The sequence below is a fragment of the Salvelinus fontinalis genome, chromosome 15 (genome assembly GCF_029448725.1).
Source record: "Salvelinus fontinalis isolate EN_2023a chromosome 15, ASM2944872v1, whole genome shotgun sequence".
Taxonomy (NCBI): Eukaryota; Metazoa; Chordata; class Actinopteri; order Salmoniformes; family Salmonidae; genus Salvelinus; species Salvelinus fontinalis.
Genome location: NC_074679.1, coordinates 45,930,924 through 45,946,952, shown reverse-complemented (window position 1 = coordinate 45,946,952; position 16,029 = coordinate 45,930,924). Strand labels below are relative to the sequence as shown.

The 16,029-nt window shown below is 43.3% G+C and overlaps 1 protein-coding gene across 2 annotated transcripts in view; it reads left to right on the top strand.

Annotated features, from left to right (window-relative positions):
• Nucleotides 1-4,613: 4,613 nt before the first annotated feature.
• LOC129812058 (gamma-aminobutyric acid receptor subunit rho-2-like) overlaps nt 4,614-16,029 on the top strand; it is a 32,826-nt gene continuing 21,410 nt past the window's right edge. Inside the window, exons 1-3 of one of the 2 annotated variants that reach the window (XM_055863970.1) lie at nt 4,614-5,680; nt 7,124-7,230; nt 11,436-11,516. In XM_055863970.1, coding sequence (XP_055719945.1) covers nt 5,454-5,680; nt 7,124-7,230; nt 11,436-11,516 — 415 coding nt within the window. In that variant the 5' untranslated portion in view covers nt 4,614-5,453. The remainder of the gene's footprint in view (nt 5,681-7,123; nt 7,231-11,435; nt 11,517-16,029) is intronic. The other variant, XM_055863971.1, reaches the window with a different exon arrangement.

Here is a 16,029-nt window from a genome sequence, read left to right as displayed (position 1 = left end):
ATATCATGAACATTTTTATCCACATGTGAAGCCTTATATTTTCACATGTGAAAATCCACATGATCACAATTGAAGTGTTCCAAAAACACATGGTTTCACATGTGCAAAACAAGAGGAAATGTTATATGTGAAATCTTCTGGAAATGTCATGTGAAATCATTTAATTTTCCACATGTGAAATCATGTTTTTCCATAAGGGGCACACTGGGCTATAACATGTAAAGTTCCTATATGCACACACTGATGTCTTCAATTAAATTAAACATCAAATGAATAACTGTATGTTTATCAGTTTGACCAATTAAATTTGTCATATTGCCTTTCTATAAATATTGATAGTGGATTATGTGTGCATAGGGAATAGAGTGGCAATGCTGCAACGCAGACACATTACAGAATGGATTCATCCCTTTTTAATATGGAAAGGCCATGCAGACTAACGTTTCATTAGCCTACATAATAACTGGGAACCGGCAGCTCTGTTAGCGTGAGTCCGTTTCAGTGGCTTGCTTCGGGTGACAGTGGGAGATCTCCGGGCATACTGTACGTGGAAAGCAGTGGAGGCTGGTGACTTGAAAAAAGTAGTAGGATGGGAGACCCATGGTATAGACGAGGAACGCACAGAGACGACAAAGTGTATTTCAAAAACCGTCAAAGACTAATTATTTAAACCTAACGCATTTAAGGTAGAATATTATGGGGAATGGGAATGAGAGGGCTACTTACACCGTGTTGGAAAGGGATCACAGCAGTGATTGAATGAGGGTATGAGGCATGAGTTGAGGTGTTCAGAGACTTGACCAGTGCAGGACAGGATTTGACTGGGAAGACAAAGAACTATAAGACAACGCAGTACACAGTTAGACAAAAGAGCTAAGAATAAGTTAGTCCAAGCAAGGAGTAAAATCATTGATGTGTAATAATGTGAGTGTGTAAGTAATTGACTCTACATACAGTAATGAGAGAAAATTGACAGGGGTACTCACAGTGCTTGGAGGGGAAACATTCAATGTGCCAGTGGATGAGCAGGCACATGAGATGTGGCTTCAGTTCATGTCAGGAGAAAGTTGACAATGGTAGTGGTGTCGAGTACTCATCACCTCTTAATCAGGGAACAGGAGGGAACTTCGCTGTAAAGACAAATATCAGATACATTCCATTACATAGTAGGTTTGGACAACAAGTTTCTCTATGAACTTAAACTCAGACATCTCAAAATCCATGAGGTCAAACACAGACCGCATATTGTCCACTTGACACATTAAAGTAGCCCAATAAACGTTCCTGACTAAAGCCCTGATCTAATGATCTAGATTTCTAATGTTTAGGAGTAACCTAGGCTGCTGCAACATTTATGTCATGATTTTTTGCTTGTGTCTGTCCGGAGTGATTGTGTTATCATCTTTGCTAAATAAATACCGGATGAAAGTGGAAAGTCTACCTGAGCGCACGCTAAAAAAATGCCCTGCGTCAACCTCTCTCTTTAATATAACGTTTCATGGATGAGGCGATGGAAGCCATCAAATCATTCGGAATTGTTTTTAACATCCCAGAAAAGACAGTCGAAAGTTCCATATTTTCAGCAAGTAAAGCATCGTAACGTGCAATTACCTCTGCAAGCGCCTTGTAGTTGCCCTTGTTAACGGAACTTTCCCTCTCGTCTTGTCCTCCTAAAAGCAAATTCTTGCATGCCCTGCTTTTGTTTTTTCATTTAGCTGAACGATCGATGTTCTTCAGGTCACTGCACCCACCTTTCGAGCAAGGCTCAGACGTTCCAAAAAGCAGGTAAGGCCATTGCCTGATGAAAGGCTCCCTGTTAACCAGCTACACGTTTGATTCAAGTTTGTATTGAACGCCCTCACATTTTCATCCGTTTTCATGAAACTGATCGCAGGCAGAGGTCGACCCTCGCTTTTAATTCGCACCTTTTCCGTGTATCCCAGAGAATGAAAGAGGTTCTTCAACAAAAAGTCCAGAAAATTTTCGGCAGCTTTGGTCATTCTGGCGTAGAAAACTGCACACTTGTGCTGGTAGCTAGCTAGCTACCGAAGTTAGCAAAGCAAATTTAAATAAATTGCACTAACTGAACACAAAAATAAAGTTCTAAAACCAAGAAAACTATTTCTAATATACCTCCTTCATCTCCTGTAATTTGAAAAAACGAATTTTAATTTAATAATATCTCAAAAATGCTAAACTATTGCTCTTCACTCATAATCTCTACCCAACAATCTCACCAAGCCGCTCAACACATAGAACCCCCATAATGCTCTGTTGGAAAATGGGAAGATTGTTCCTTCTCACTAGGTTCGTTCTATGATTGGATGGACAACATGTCAGTTCATACAGCAAAAGCGTTGATTGGTTGGAGGAAGTCCTCTGGAAGTGGTCAGAATTACTATGTATGTCTATGGAAGGGGGTGAGGCCTACGAGCCTCCTAGGCTTTGTATTGAAGTCAATGTAGCCAGAAGAGGACAGAAGCTAACTGTCCTCCGGCTACACCATGGTGCTACCCCAGACAGTGCTGTTGAAGTTACTGTAGACCTTCATTGCAAAACAGTGTATTTTAATGAATTATTCGGTGACATATGAATATATTTGGTATAGCTTTATCTAAAAAGGATAACTTTTTTTATGTTTCACAATTTAATTTTTTTATGAAATTTCACTGAGGAGAATGGTCCTCCCCTCCCTCTGAGGAGCACCATAACCCTTACCTAACCCTAACAGGTAGCAATGAAGAATTGGCCCAGAAGCGCCCCTCTTCAAAATGAATGACTGCCCAGAATCGGCCCAATGTTTCTGTCTACCAGAATTTTGCCGACTTTCTCGACTACTTACCAGAATCCCCCCAGAAGCGGCCTGATGCAAATTGAAATAAATATATACAGAATTACCTGATTTAGTAATTTTAAATATTATTATCATACATTTTATACATACAAATTATACCCATCCACACAAAAAAAAGATTTGTCTTGGAGGAAACACTATACACCTGGGTGACCGTGTCAGCGTGCAAACGCCTAGCTCGACACAGGAGTTGCTACACTGCGATGGGACAAGGACTTCCCGGCCGGCTAAACCCTCCCCTAACTCTGACTACGCTGAGTCAATTGTGCGTCGCCTCATGGGTCTCCCGGCCGGCACGGGTCTCGAACCAGCATCTGTAGAAACGCAGTTTGCACTGTGACGCAGTGTCGTAGACCGCTGTGCCCCTCGGGAAGTTCCATCCACAAAGTTTTTAAAGCTTATCAATTGCCTTGTACAAAGTATGAAAATACTAAAATACTACACAGGACTCCTAAAGAATTTCATTGAAATGTTAATTGTATTTTTTGATCACAGAAACAATGAGAAAATATGAAAAAATAAATAATGAAATGTTAATTATATAAAGCAGCCCGGGTAATCATCTGCCAGAGAGTAGCCCCAATCTGCCCGAGACCCAGGTAATACATTTGGGCCAGATAACTCACACCGGAATCGGTCCGAGCTCCATCCCCGCATCCTAGCAATAAGTAATACTGCAGTAGGCGGCCCAGACTCAGGCCACATGACATCGGCCGAGTCTGACTCTCAACCGAGTGCCCCTACTCTCAGCCGGAATCGGAGAAGATCCACTGTGCTAGCTGGGAACCCTTTTAACCCTCCTGTTGTGTTGGTTTCATGTTAATTAATTCTGTGTTCCCGGTCCAAAATGACCACCCCATTATAATACATATATTATCACCTAATGTTGTGTTATATATTTTTATTAACTTAAGTTAAATAGAAGTGTTGAACTTCTATTAGCTATTTATGGCCTGTAGGCCTCATTGACCTGAGCTCATACAACTCGTTTTTGAGTAAAAAAAAGCATAATGTATGGATTATTTTTACTATAACAAATACTAAGATTAAACATATTGTGCTATTTATCACAGACTACTTCACTGTCAGTTTCCTGGTCTCTCTCTTCCTCACCCGTGTCATGATCAAAGATATGATCAAGAGCCTCACATACAGTATGTCGTTTGGTCATTGTTCTGCCACAGAATGAATTGTGAGCAAGGCCTCAAAAAAGCTTTTATATACCAGAGCTGCAAGAAAAGTTCTATACATTATTGAAACAATGTTGCGATTGTTTGTGAGAATGCCAACAGGTGAAAGGTTCCTGTGGGGGTTGCCGTGGAAGCCAAGAAGGGGAGTGAGGTGTGTGTGTTTTCTCAAACACACATGCATGTGGGGGTCTGGGAGAAGAAGTGTGTCCATCTGATGAATGGCATGTGACCGAACTCAATTTTATACACTAATTGTAGTCCCACCTGTTCATTTTTATTGACCGGTCAAAAAGTAACACCACAGGTGTACAAATGTTCAATAAAACACCCAAAATTTAACAAAAATCATCAACATGTATTTTGTGTGCATAGATGCACTGCGTGTACAAAGTCATGGAACCTTATGACAATCAGATTAAATGAACTACATCTTTCAGAGAGAAAACTTAAACTTAAATCGATCCAATTCGACCGGAACACAACAGGAGGGTTAAATGACAACGTCAATGGGGTAGGGACGTCCCAGGGATCCCAAATAGCACGGATCGGGAAGAATTGCACTGAAATCCAGATAATATGCGTTTCAGGGGCTGGAGCAAAGTGAGAGCTGAGTGGGCGACGACAAAACACTTAACAAAAAGCCAGGCGCCATCTGCTGTTGCTGTTGATGTTGCTGCTTCTCCGCGCCGCGGCCGCGACTGGAGGTACCCCAGGGACCCTGGTGCCTCTTACCCCCCTGCGGATCTGAGAGCCAGGTCCCAGCGTGGAGCCCAGGTCCCCCCTGAGAATGCCCCTTATCATCTCAACTTGAGAGGAAGGAGGAATCACAGAGAGAATACTAATGGACCTGCCGTTGCACAGCGCAGCGCAACTTTCAACTGTGTAAATTTGGAAACAGGTGATGCATAATAGGGCTGCTTTTTTCCTTCGTCTACACATGCACTTTTCACTTAACTGTACTGCACAACGAGAATCGTAAAGTGGGCTTCATCTATCCCTATAAATAGTGTTTGTATGTTTACCCACACATTCCGCAACCTCAGTATCTCCACTCAAAAACGAATGAGACCAAGAGTAGTTGTAGCAACTCCTCTCTGCGCCCCCGTACATTGGAGGTTGTGTTATTATTAGGTTACATACTTATTTCCGAGTTTTATCAAGCATGTTAAAAATGACAGCTGTGTAGACCCGGAGCTCCCTGCCTGCGTGTTCGCTGCGACAATGACCAACGGTGACTGGGGGCACTGGGCATCAAAACAGCTGTGCAGTTTCTAACCAATGACAATCGGAAGAATCCTCTCGGAGTATAGATTCCCAAGCGGCCGTATTCAAACAACCTACACATTATCAAACCATCGCAGTTGCAATGCAATGCCGGTCAGAACGCTTGGTTTCCCGTGAGCGAGGAGATGCGTACAACGCCGTGTGCCTGTAGGTCAACTGAACGAGGCTTTTGGAGTCACTTGTGGAATTTTAGACTTGCACGCATAACGATGCCTTATCTGACTAAATCGCTATTTTTATTCTTCTGTCTGGTGGTGACCGGGGAATGCCGTAATCACGGACACCGAGTACGGAGATGGACGGGAACCGTGGAGACGGCAAAGTATGGCACAGAGACAGCAAATCATGGCACGTAAGTTTGTACCCGATACTGCTCACCCAGGTGTGGTTATTTGGTATGCAATGGTTCAAGATCCGTTGTGTCTTCTTCATCATCATCATTGAAATTCACAAAACTTGATAGGCAAAATTGGACATGGAAAAACGATCCAATAACTAATTATAAAGGACAGAGGGGCGGTGAAAATCCAAGAAGACCCAGACAGACAGTGGTAGAAGACACGTAACCTGGTCTCAGTTCATTTCGTATTATTCTGTATGTAAATCCGTGACTCCTTTTAGTATGAAATGTTAAGTTTGGTATGGTTACATAAGACAATGGTTACTTGGGGTAAAAACTAGAATGCGAATGTCTAGCTACACAAAGGTTGCGAGTTCAAATCTCATCACGGACAACTATAGCATTTTAGCTAATTAGCACCTTTTCAACTACTTGCAACTACTTAGGATGTTAGATAACCTTTCTCCTAACCCTAACCTTAACCCTTTTAGCTAACCCTTCACCTAACCTTAACCCATTTAGCTAACTCTTCCCCCAACACTAACCTATCATAAGTTTTGCAAATTCGTAACATATTGTAGGTTTGTAAATTCGTAACATAAAACACGTATTGCTAATTATTAACATTTAATACAAATTGTAATTCATAACATATCATACAAAATATGTGATGGACATCCACAAATGATTACATTCGATACGAAACATAACATATCATAGTAAATGGAGTGTCTCTGATTTACATACAGAATAATACGAAATGCTGTGAGAAAAGGTTGCGACACTAGACAGCCAAGGAAGACCCTAGGTATCGCCTACTTGTTGTGCCCACTCATCAATTACAGTGCCAGTGCCTTGAGTAAGATCAGCACGTGTCTCAAAGCCATCTGTCAATGCCATCAGGGAGGGAAGGACAGTTATCTGGATGTTACCCAGTAGGGGTTGAGAACTGCAGCTACTGTTTTCATGTAATAAAGCAAAGCAACATGAATTTCCATTCCACTTTGATTGTGCTTTATGTTATAGCGAAGGTCAGGGCATGAAAGTGAACACAGGTCGCTGGTGTAAAAGGCAAACACCCTATGCATTGCGCAAATAGGGTTATCCCACTTAGTGGGAATTGTAAAGTGGCTCATATAGCGAGGAAAGCAAGTCCCTGTGCTTTGACTACTCAGATAATGACCTCACAGTCCTCCATCCCACTTCGGACGCCAATGTAGCGAACTGCGAGGTAACTGGCTTGAAAGGCAAGCACCCTACACATCGCGCCAATAGGGTTAACCCACTCGCTACAATATGAATAGGCTCAGAGAGACCAAAGTGAGATATTCTCCACTCATTTAGAGTTTTATTTGATCTCATTCCAGATGTGCTTGTGTCAAGTTAGAAATGAATTAATCCGCCAGACAGTCGTCGTGACTTATTATGGTGTTGTCTTGTGTTGTCTTATACCAGTTCCTTGACAAAGAAGCCTCCAGATGTGACCAAAAATCGCAAGCAGAAGACAGAGCAGCTTCTGAAAGTAGATGATCATGATTTCACCATGAGGCCGGCATTCGGAGGTAGGGGGGATCACACACACACACACACACACACACACACACACACACACACACACACACACACACACACACACACACACACACTGGCCAAAGAATCCAGATATCCTCCTATTGGATGGTTTTGGATGGTTTTCAGGGGACCCCATTTGTCTGTAAGACGTCATGTGAAACCCACCTTAAACATCTTTCACGAACTGCATGAATTTGCCATTCATGGTATTTACCTACCTTAGTTGAATGCATGGACTGTAAGTCGCTCTGGATAAGAGTGTCTGCTAAAGGTAAAATGGTAATGCTTTAGTGCTAGTTGACTTCACTCAGTCACTGAGTTTAGCTGTAAGCCCATTCACAGTACTGTTACAACTGCAGTCCAACATGACAGGTCAATTAAGCACATTAGGTAAAGTGAGAGAACATGATCTCAACTTTTATCCTCCAATTACACACCTTCTCGTGCTTCTACACCTGCATTGCTTGCTGTTTGGGGTTTTAGGCTGGGTTTCTGTACAGCACTTCGAGATATTAGCTGATGTACAAAGGGCTATATAAAATAAACTTGATTGATTGATTGGTTCTCCTGCTTGTTAGAAAAGCAAAGCACAAAGTGAGGCTCTAACATCCTGTAAACTATAAACACTTTTGGATAAATACAAGTATACAGTACCTGTGTATTGTTTAAACAATTAGATTTGCTGAGTTTTAAGCATTTTATATATTTCAAATGATTAGAACGGACATCCCCATTTAAGTCAATGATGCCATAATGGGTGGACTGATTCTATGCTCATTCTACTCTATTTTAATTCTATGGTTGTAAGCCTCTGTTTCGGTACCTCCAAATAACCAAATGCCTTACACCCAGCTACGGGTTGCATTTTATCCATTGTTTTTGATGGTAGGCCACTCTGGTAGGCCCACAGTATGATGAAACAGCCACAGTAGCCTACTTGGCCACTGTTAAAACTGTAATTTAAAGCAGGTACAGCCTCAGTGTTCACAGTAAACTGGAAGTTGCACAGAATTTTCACAATGTTCAAGTTTGCAGTCAGCTAAGCTGAAATTTGCTCAGTGCCGAAAATAATTAGAGGGAACATTGCCCCTGACCCCAGATCCTCTCAAGCTCTGTCAGGTTGGGTGGAGAGCGTCGCTGTACAGCTATTTTCAGGTCTCTCCAGAGATGTTCAATCGGGTTCAAGTCCGGGCTCTGGCTGGGCCACTCAAGGACATTCAGAGACTTGTCCCGAAGCCACTCCTGTGTTGTCATAGCTGTGTGCTTAGGATTGTTGTCCTGTTGGAAGGTGAACCTACGCCCCAGTCTGAGATCCTGAGCGCACTGGAGCAGGTTTTCATCAAGGATCTCTCTGTACTTTGCTCTGCTCATCTATCCCCCTGACGATTCTCCCAGTCTCTGCCTCTGAAAACCCTCCCCACAGCATGATACTGCCACCACCATGCTTCACTGTAGGGATGGTGCCAGGTTTCCTCCAGTTGTGGCGCTTGGCATTCAGGCCAAAGAGTTCAATCTTGGTTTTATCAGACCAGAGAATCTTGTTTCTCATGGATCGCGAGTCCTTTAGGTGCCTTTTGGCAAACTCCAAGTGGGCTGTCGTGCATTTTATTTAGGAGTCGCTTCCGTTTGGCCACTCTACCATAAAGGCCTGATTGGTGGAGTGCTGCAGGTTGTCTTTCTGGAAGGTTCTCCCAGAACTCTGGAGCTCTGTCAGAGTGACCATCGATTTCTTTGTCACCTCCCTGACCAAGGCCCTTCTCCCCCGATTGCTCAGTTTGACCAGGCGGCCAGCTCTAGAAAAAGTCTTGGTTACAAACTACTTCCATATAAGAATGATGGAGGCCACTGTGTTCTTGGGGACCTTCAATGCTGCACACATTTTTTGGTACCCTTCCCCAGATCTGTGCCTCGACACATCCTACAGACAATTCCTTTGACATCATGGCTTGGTTTTTGCTCTGACATGCACTGTCAACTGTGGGACCTTATATAGACAGGTGTGTGCCTTTCCAATCAATTTAATTTACCACAGGTGGACTCCAATCAAGTTGTAGAAACATCTTAAGGATGATCAATGGGAACAGAATGCACCTGAGCTCAATTTCCAGTCTCATAGCAAAGGCTCTGAATTCATATTCATAAGCTATTTCTGTTTTTGATTTTTTATAAATTTGATTAAAAAAATCAAAAAACCTGTTTTCGCTTTGTCATTATGGGGCTTTGTGTGTAGATTGCTTACGATTTTTTACATATATACATATACATTTTAGAATAAGGCTGTAACATAACAAAATGTGGAAAAATGGAAATGTGTCTGAATACTTTCCGAATGCACTATATACCTTTCTTTATTTGAACACAAAATATTGTTTAAATGCCTGACACAATAAGAGAGAGTGCACTATAAGAAAATAAAGTGCAATTTGACAATAAATTGAATACCTGAATTCCAACCAAAATTCCTGATCTCTTTGTCCGTGCCAGTGAAATGTTTAATGTGCTAGAATTCAGTCAATATCTGATGGATTATACAATTTCAAAAAGTTTGGAGTATCTTCGTCCGTTCAACTGTTGCATTTATTAGAATTGTAAAAAACAAAAAACGTTGCTACTTTAAATGTGTGAAATCTAAGCGGACTTGTATTATTGGATGAGTTCAGATGAGACTTGCTCAGGGCTAGTCTTTGTGTTGATGCACATAAAAGTTTGCTTCGTTTGTTGCAACCGAGAAATCTACCAACTTAAACTTTAGGATTCTTTTCTTCGTGACAAAGACAGCTTTTTTTTAAACAATGTTTGCAGATGCTGCATTTGCAAATGAGAAAAAATAGGGAAGAGAGAGCAAGAGCATGAACAAGTTTTCTTTTCTTTTGATGTTTTCATCTCAACTTGTTTCTTGTTTGGAGCCGATCTGATGAATGTAGGGGGGCTTGTACTGGGGGGGCTTGTACTGCAGGGGAACAAAGGGGAACATTGATCAGCAGGGGGTCGCACACACATACACATGCTACACACACACACACACACACACACACACACACACACACACACACACACACACACACACACACACACACACACACACACTGTTCAGCGGGGCGTCACAGTGTCATGCAGAGCTGGAAATAGCCTGAGTACAATCATCCCCAACATCCCAGCAGAGGGTACATGGATCTAATCACACTACAATGGAAACTGACTAACTCAGGCTCATACAGTTACAGTCTCCTCTCCTCTCCTTGAAGAGAAACACGTATGTGGAGTTACACAGGACTAGTACAGAGGAACTAGTGGTGTGTAACTTTCTGTATGCAAATGGCCCAGTAAAGGAGCTTTCATTGGACAGGCTTGGCTTCTTTTAGTCCCTCCATGCATTTTCAAAGTCTGTTCTTTGTGGGAAGTTTAAAGTGAATGTATGCATGTCGGGACACTGACTTGTAGGCTGCATGCAGTTTGTAGACTTACGTTATGCAATTGCTTTGCCCTCTCCTTACAAATATATATTTTTTTCACTATTAAATTGTTTTCCATCACTTCTAGCAACATCTAGTTTCCCATACAGGAACCGAGCAAGCCCGACCCTGCTTAGCTTCAGAGGCAAACCAGTAGTAGTATGCAGGGTGCTATGTTGCTAGAATGAAAGTGACAAAAATTGCAGCTGGAAAAAAGGCACCAAAAGCAAAAGCCATGGTAACGCAACCGAATATAGGGAAAATTGCGGGAAAAAGGGTTCTGTTTTATTTAATCGTGTTATCGTTTTACGTGCTCAACTGTGTTTTTTTTGTTGTTTTTTTTGCGTTGTTTGTAACTTATTTTTTTACTTATTCTGTACATAATATTGCTGCTACCGTCTCTTATGGCCAAAAATAACTTCTGGACATCAGAACAGTGATTACTCACCACGAACTGGCAGAAGCTTTTTTTTCCTTTAACGAGTCCAACGAGCCTGACGTGAAGGACATACTGCTTTCCCGGGAACAGGCCCAAATCCCCGTAATTTGCGCGAAGAGAAGACGGAGAAAAAGAGGATGGAGGTCAGGCTGCCTTCTGAGAAGTCGTAGGCGATCGAACAAACCCCCACTACCTTCGGTTTTACTAGCTAACATGCAATCATTGAAAAATAAAATTGACGACCTATGAGGAAGATTAAACTACCAACGGGACATTACAACCTGTAATATCTTATGCTTCACAGAGTCGTGGCTGAACAACGACATTATCAACATACAGCTGGCTGGTTATACGCTGTATCGGCAGGATAGAACAGCGGCGTCTGGTAAGACAAGGGGGGGGGGGGGGGGGGGGGCGGACAATGCATATTTGTAAACAACAGCTGGTGCACAATATCTAAGGAAGTATCTCATGATAAGCTGTAGATCACACTATCTACCTAGAGAGTTTTCATCTGTATTTTTCGTAGCTGTCTACATACGACCACAGACCGATGCTGGCACTAAGACTGCACTCAGTGAGCTGTATTCCGCCATAAGCAAACAGGAAAACGCTCATCCAGAGGCGGCGCTCCAGTGGCCGGGGACTATAATGCAGGGAAACTTAAATCCATTTTACCTAATTTCTATTAGCATGTTAAATGTGCAACCAGAGGGAAAAGAACTCTAGACCACCTTTACTCCACACACAGAGACGTGTACAAAGCTCTCCCTCACCCTCCATTTGGCAAATCTGACCATAATTCTATCTTCCTGATTCCTGCTTACAAGCAAAAATTAAAGCAGGAAGCAACAGTGACTCTGTCAATAAAAAAGTGTTCAGATGAAGCAGATACTAAGCTACAGGACTGTTTTTCTAGCACAGACTGGAATATGTTCCGGGATTCTTCCGATGGCATTGAGGAATACACCACATCAGTCACTGGCTTTATCAATAAGTGCATTGACGACGTCGTCCCCACAGTGACTGTACGTACATACCCCAACCAGAAGCCATGGATTACAGGCAACATCTGCACTGAGCTAAAGGCTAGAGCTGCCGCTTTCAAGGAGCGGGACTCTAACCCGGAAACCTATAAGAAATCCCGCTATGCCCTCAGATGAACCATCAAACATGCAAAGCATCAATACAGGACAAAGATCAAATCGTACTACACCGGCTCCGACGCTCGTTGGATGTGCCAGGGCTTTCAAACCATTACAGACGAGAAAGGGAAGCACAGCCGAGAGCTGCCCGGTGACACGAGCCTACCAGACGAGCTAAACTACTTCTATACTCGCTTCGAGGCAAATAACACTGAAACATGCATGAGAGCACCAGCTGTTCCGGACAACTGTGTGATCACATTCTCTGCTACTGATGTGAGTAAGACCTTTAAACAGGTCAACATTCACAAGACAGATTACCAGGACGTGTTCTACGAGCATGCACTGACTAACTGGCAAGTGTCTTCACTGACTTTTTCAACCTCTTACCTGTCCGAGTCTGTAATACCAACATGTTTTAAGCAGACCACCATAGTCCCTGTGCCCAAGAACACTAAGGTAACCTCCCTAAATGACTACCGACCCGTAGAACTCACGTCTGTAGCCATGAAGTGCTTTGAAAGGTTGGTCATGGCTCACATCAACACCATTATCCCAGAAACCCTAGACCCACTCCAATTTGCATACCGCCCTAATAGATCCACAAATGATGCAATCTCTATTGCACTCCACACTGCCCTTTCCCACCTGGACAAAAGGAACACCTATGTGAGAATGCTGTTCATTGACTACAGCTCAGCATTCAACACCATAGTGCCCTCAAATCTCATCACTAATCTAAGGACCCTGAGACTAAACACCTCTCTCTGCAACTGGATCCTGGACTTCCTGATGGGCCGCCCCCAGGTGGTAAGGATAGGTAACAACACATCCACCACGCTGATCCTCAACACAGAGGCCCCTTAGGGGTGTGTGCTCAGTCCCCCCCTGTACTCCCTGTTCACTCATGACTGCACGACCAGGCACGACTACAATACCATCATGATGACACTACAGTGGTAGGCCTGATCACCGACAACAACGAGACAGCCTATAGGGAGGAGGTCGGAGACCTGGCCGTGTGGTGCCAGGACAACAGCCTCTCCCTCAACGTGATCATGACAAAGGAGATGATTGTGGACTACAGCAAAAGGAGGACCGACCACACCCCCATTCTCATCGACGGGGCTGTAGCAGAGCAGGTTGAGAGCTTCAAGTTCCTTGGTGTCCACATCATCAGAGAAAGGCCCTAAAAATTGTCAAAGACTCCAGCCGCACTAGTCATGGACTGTTCTCTCTGCTATCGCACAGCAAGCGGTACCGGAGTGCCAAGTTTAGGTCCAAGAGGCTTCTAAACAGCTTCTACCCCCAAGCCATAAGACTCCTGAACGTCTAATCACATGGCTACCCAGACTATTTGCATTGCCCCCCCCCCTTTTATTTAGCTGCTACTCTCTGTTATTATCTATGCATAGTCACTTTAATAACTCTACCTACATGTACATATTACCTCATTTACCGTGACCAACCTGGTCCCCCGCACATTGACTCTGTACCTGTACCCCCTGTATATAGTCTCGCTATTGTTATTTTACTGCTACTATTTAATTACCTGTTCCTTTTAATTCTTATTCTTATTAGTATTTTTTAAACTGCATTGTTGGTTAGGGGCTTGTAAGTAAGCATTTCACTGTAAAGTCTACACCTGTTGTGTTCGATGAATGTGACTAATACAATTTGATTTGCTGCTACTGTGTACAGACACATTACTCCTCTATGGCTGGAATATGGTTCTGCTATGACATTCATCTGCCAACTCTGAAATGTTTTGAACAGCAGTGGTCGCTAACATAATGCTGAACCACACAAGTCGCGTGCTATCCTGCATATCTATCCTACCCTTGCCTTTCTAAGGTCTTTGAAAGCCAAGTCAACAAACAGATTACCGACCATTTCGAATCCCACCATACCTTCTCCGCTATGCAATCTGGTTTCAGAGCTGGTCATGGGTGCACCTCAGCCACGTTCTTAACCGCCATCGATAAGAAACAATACTGTGCATCCGTATTCATTGACCTGGCCAAGGCTTTCGACTCTGTCAATCACCACATCCTCATCGGCAGACTCGATAGCCTTGGTTTCTCAAATGATTGCCTCGCCTGGTTCACCAACTACTTGTCTGATAGAGATCAGTGTGTCAAATCGGAGGGCCTGTTGTCCGGGCCGCTGGCAGTCTCTATGGGGGTGCCACAGGGTTCAATTCTTGGACCGACAATCTTCTCTGTATACATCAATGATGTCGCTCTTGCTGCTGGTGAGTCTCTGATCCACCTCTACGCAGACGACACCATTCTGTATACTTCTGGCCCTTCTTTGGACACTGTGTTAACAACCCTCCAGACGAGCTTCAATGCCATACAACTCTCCTTCCGTGGCCTCCAATTGCTCTTAAATACAAGTAAAACTAAATGCATGCTCTTCAACCGATTGCTGCCTGCACCTGCCCGCCCGTCCAACATCACTACTCTGGACGGTTCTGACTTAGAATATGTGGACAACTACAAATACCTAGGTGTCTGGTTAGACTGTAAACTCTCCTTCCAGTCTCATCAAACATCTCCAATCCAAAGTTAAATCTAGAATTGGCTTCCTATTTCGCAACAAAGCATCCTTCACTCATGCTGCCAAATATACCCTTGTAAAACTGACCATCCTACCGATCCTCGACCATGGCGATGTCATTTACAAAATAGCCTCCAATACCCTAGTCAATAAATTGGATGCAGTCTATCACAGTGCCATCCGTTTTGTCACCAAAGCCCCATATATTACCCACCACTGTGACCTGTACGCTCTCGTTGGCTGGCCCTCGCTTCATACTCGTCGCCAAACCCACTGGCTCCAGGTCATCTACAAGACCCTGCTAGATAAAGTCCCCCCTTATCTCAGCTCGCTGGTCACCATAGCAGCACCCACATGTAGCACGCGCTCCAGCAGGTATATCTCTCTAGTCACCCCCAAAACCAATTCTTCCTTTGGCCGCCTCTCCTTCCAGTTCTCTGCTGCCTATGACTGGAATGAACTACAAAAATCTCTGAAACTGGAAACACTTATCTCCCTCACTAGCTTTAAGCACCAGCTGTCAGAGCAGCTCACAGATTACTGCACCTGTACATAGCCCATCTATAATTTAGCCCAAACAACTACCTCTCCCCCTACTGTATTTATTTATTTATTTTGCTCCTTTGCACCCCATTATTTCTATCTCTACTTTGCACATTCTTCCACTGCAAATCTACCATTCCAGTGTTTTACTTGCTGTATTGTATTTACTTCGCCACCATTGCCTTTTTTTGCCTTTACCTCCCTTATCTCACCTCATTTGCTCACATTGTAAATATACTTATTTTTCTATTGTATTATTGACTGTATGTTTGTTTTACTCCATGTGTAACTCTGTGTTGTTGTATGTCAAACTGATTTGCTTTATCTTGGCCAGGTCGCAGTTGTAAATGAGAACTTGTTCTCAACTTGCCTACCTGGTTAAATAAAGGTGAAATAAAAATATGTCGGCCCTGTCCTATGTGTGTGTGTGTGTGTGTGTGTATTTTTGTGGGCGTATTTGTGTGTGTCCTGTCCCATGTGTATAGTGTGTCCACTCCTTTGGGAGGAACGCTATAGTAATCGCCACCCCCACTGGGATGTTTTTGATTTTAAAAAGTATTTGTCGCCAAGGCTAAGCAATACTCACTGACGGCTGCCTTAACCCGTAGCCATCTGCTGTAGCCTTAACCCTAGTCTAGCCATCACATC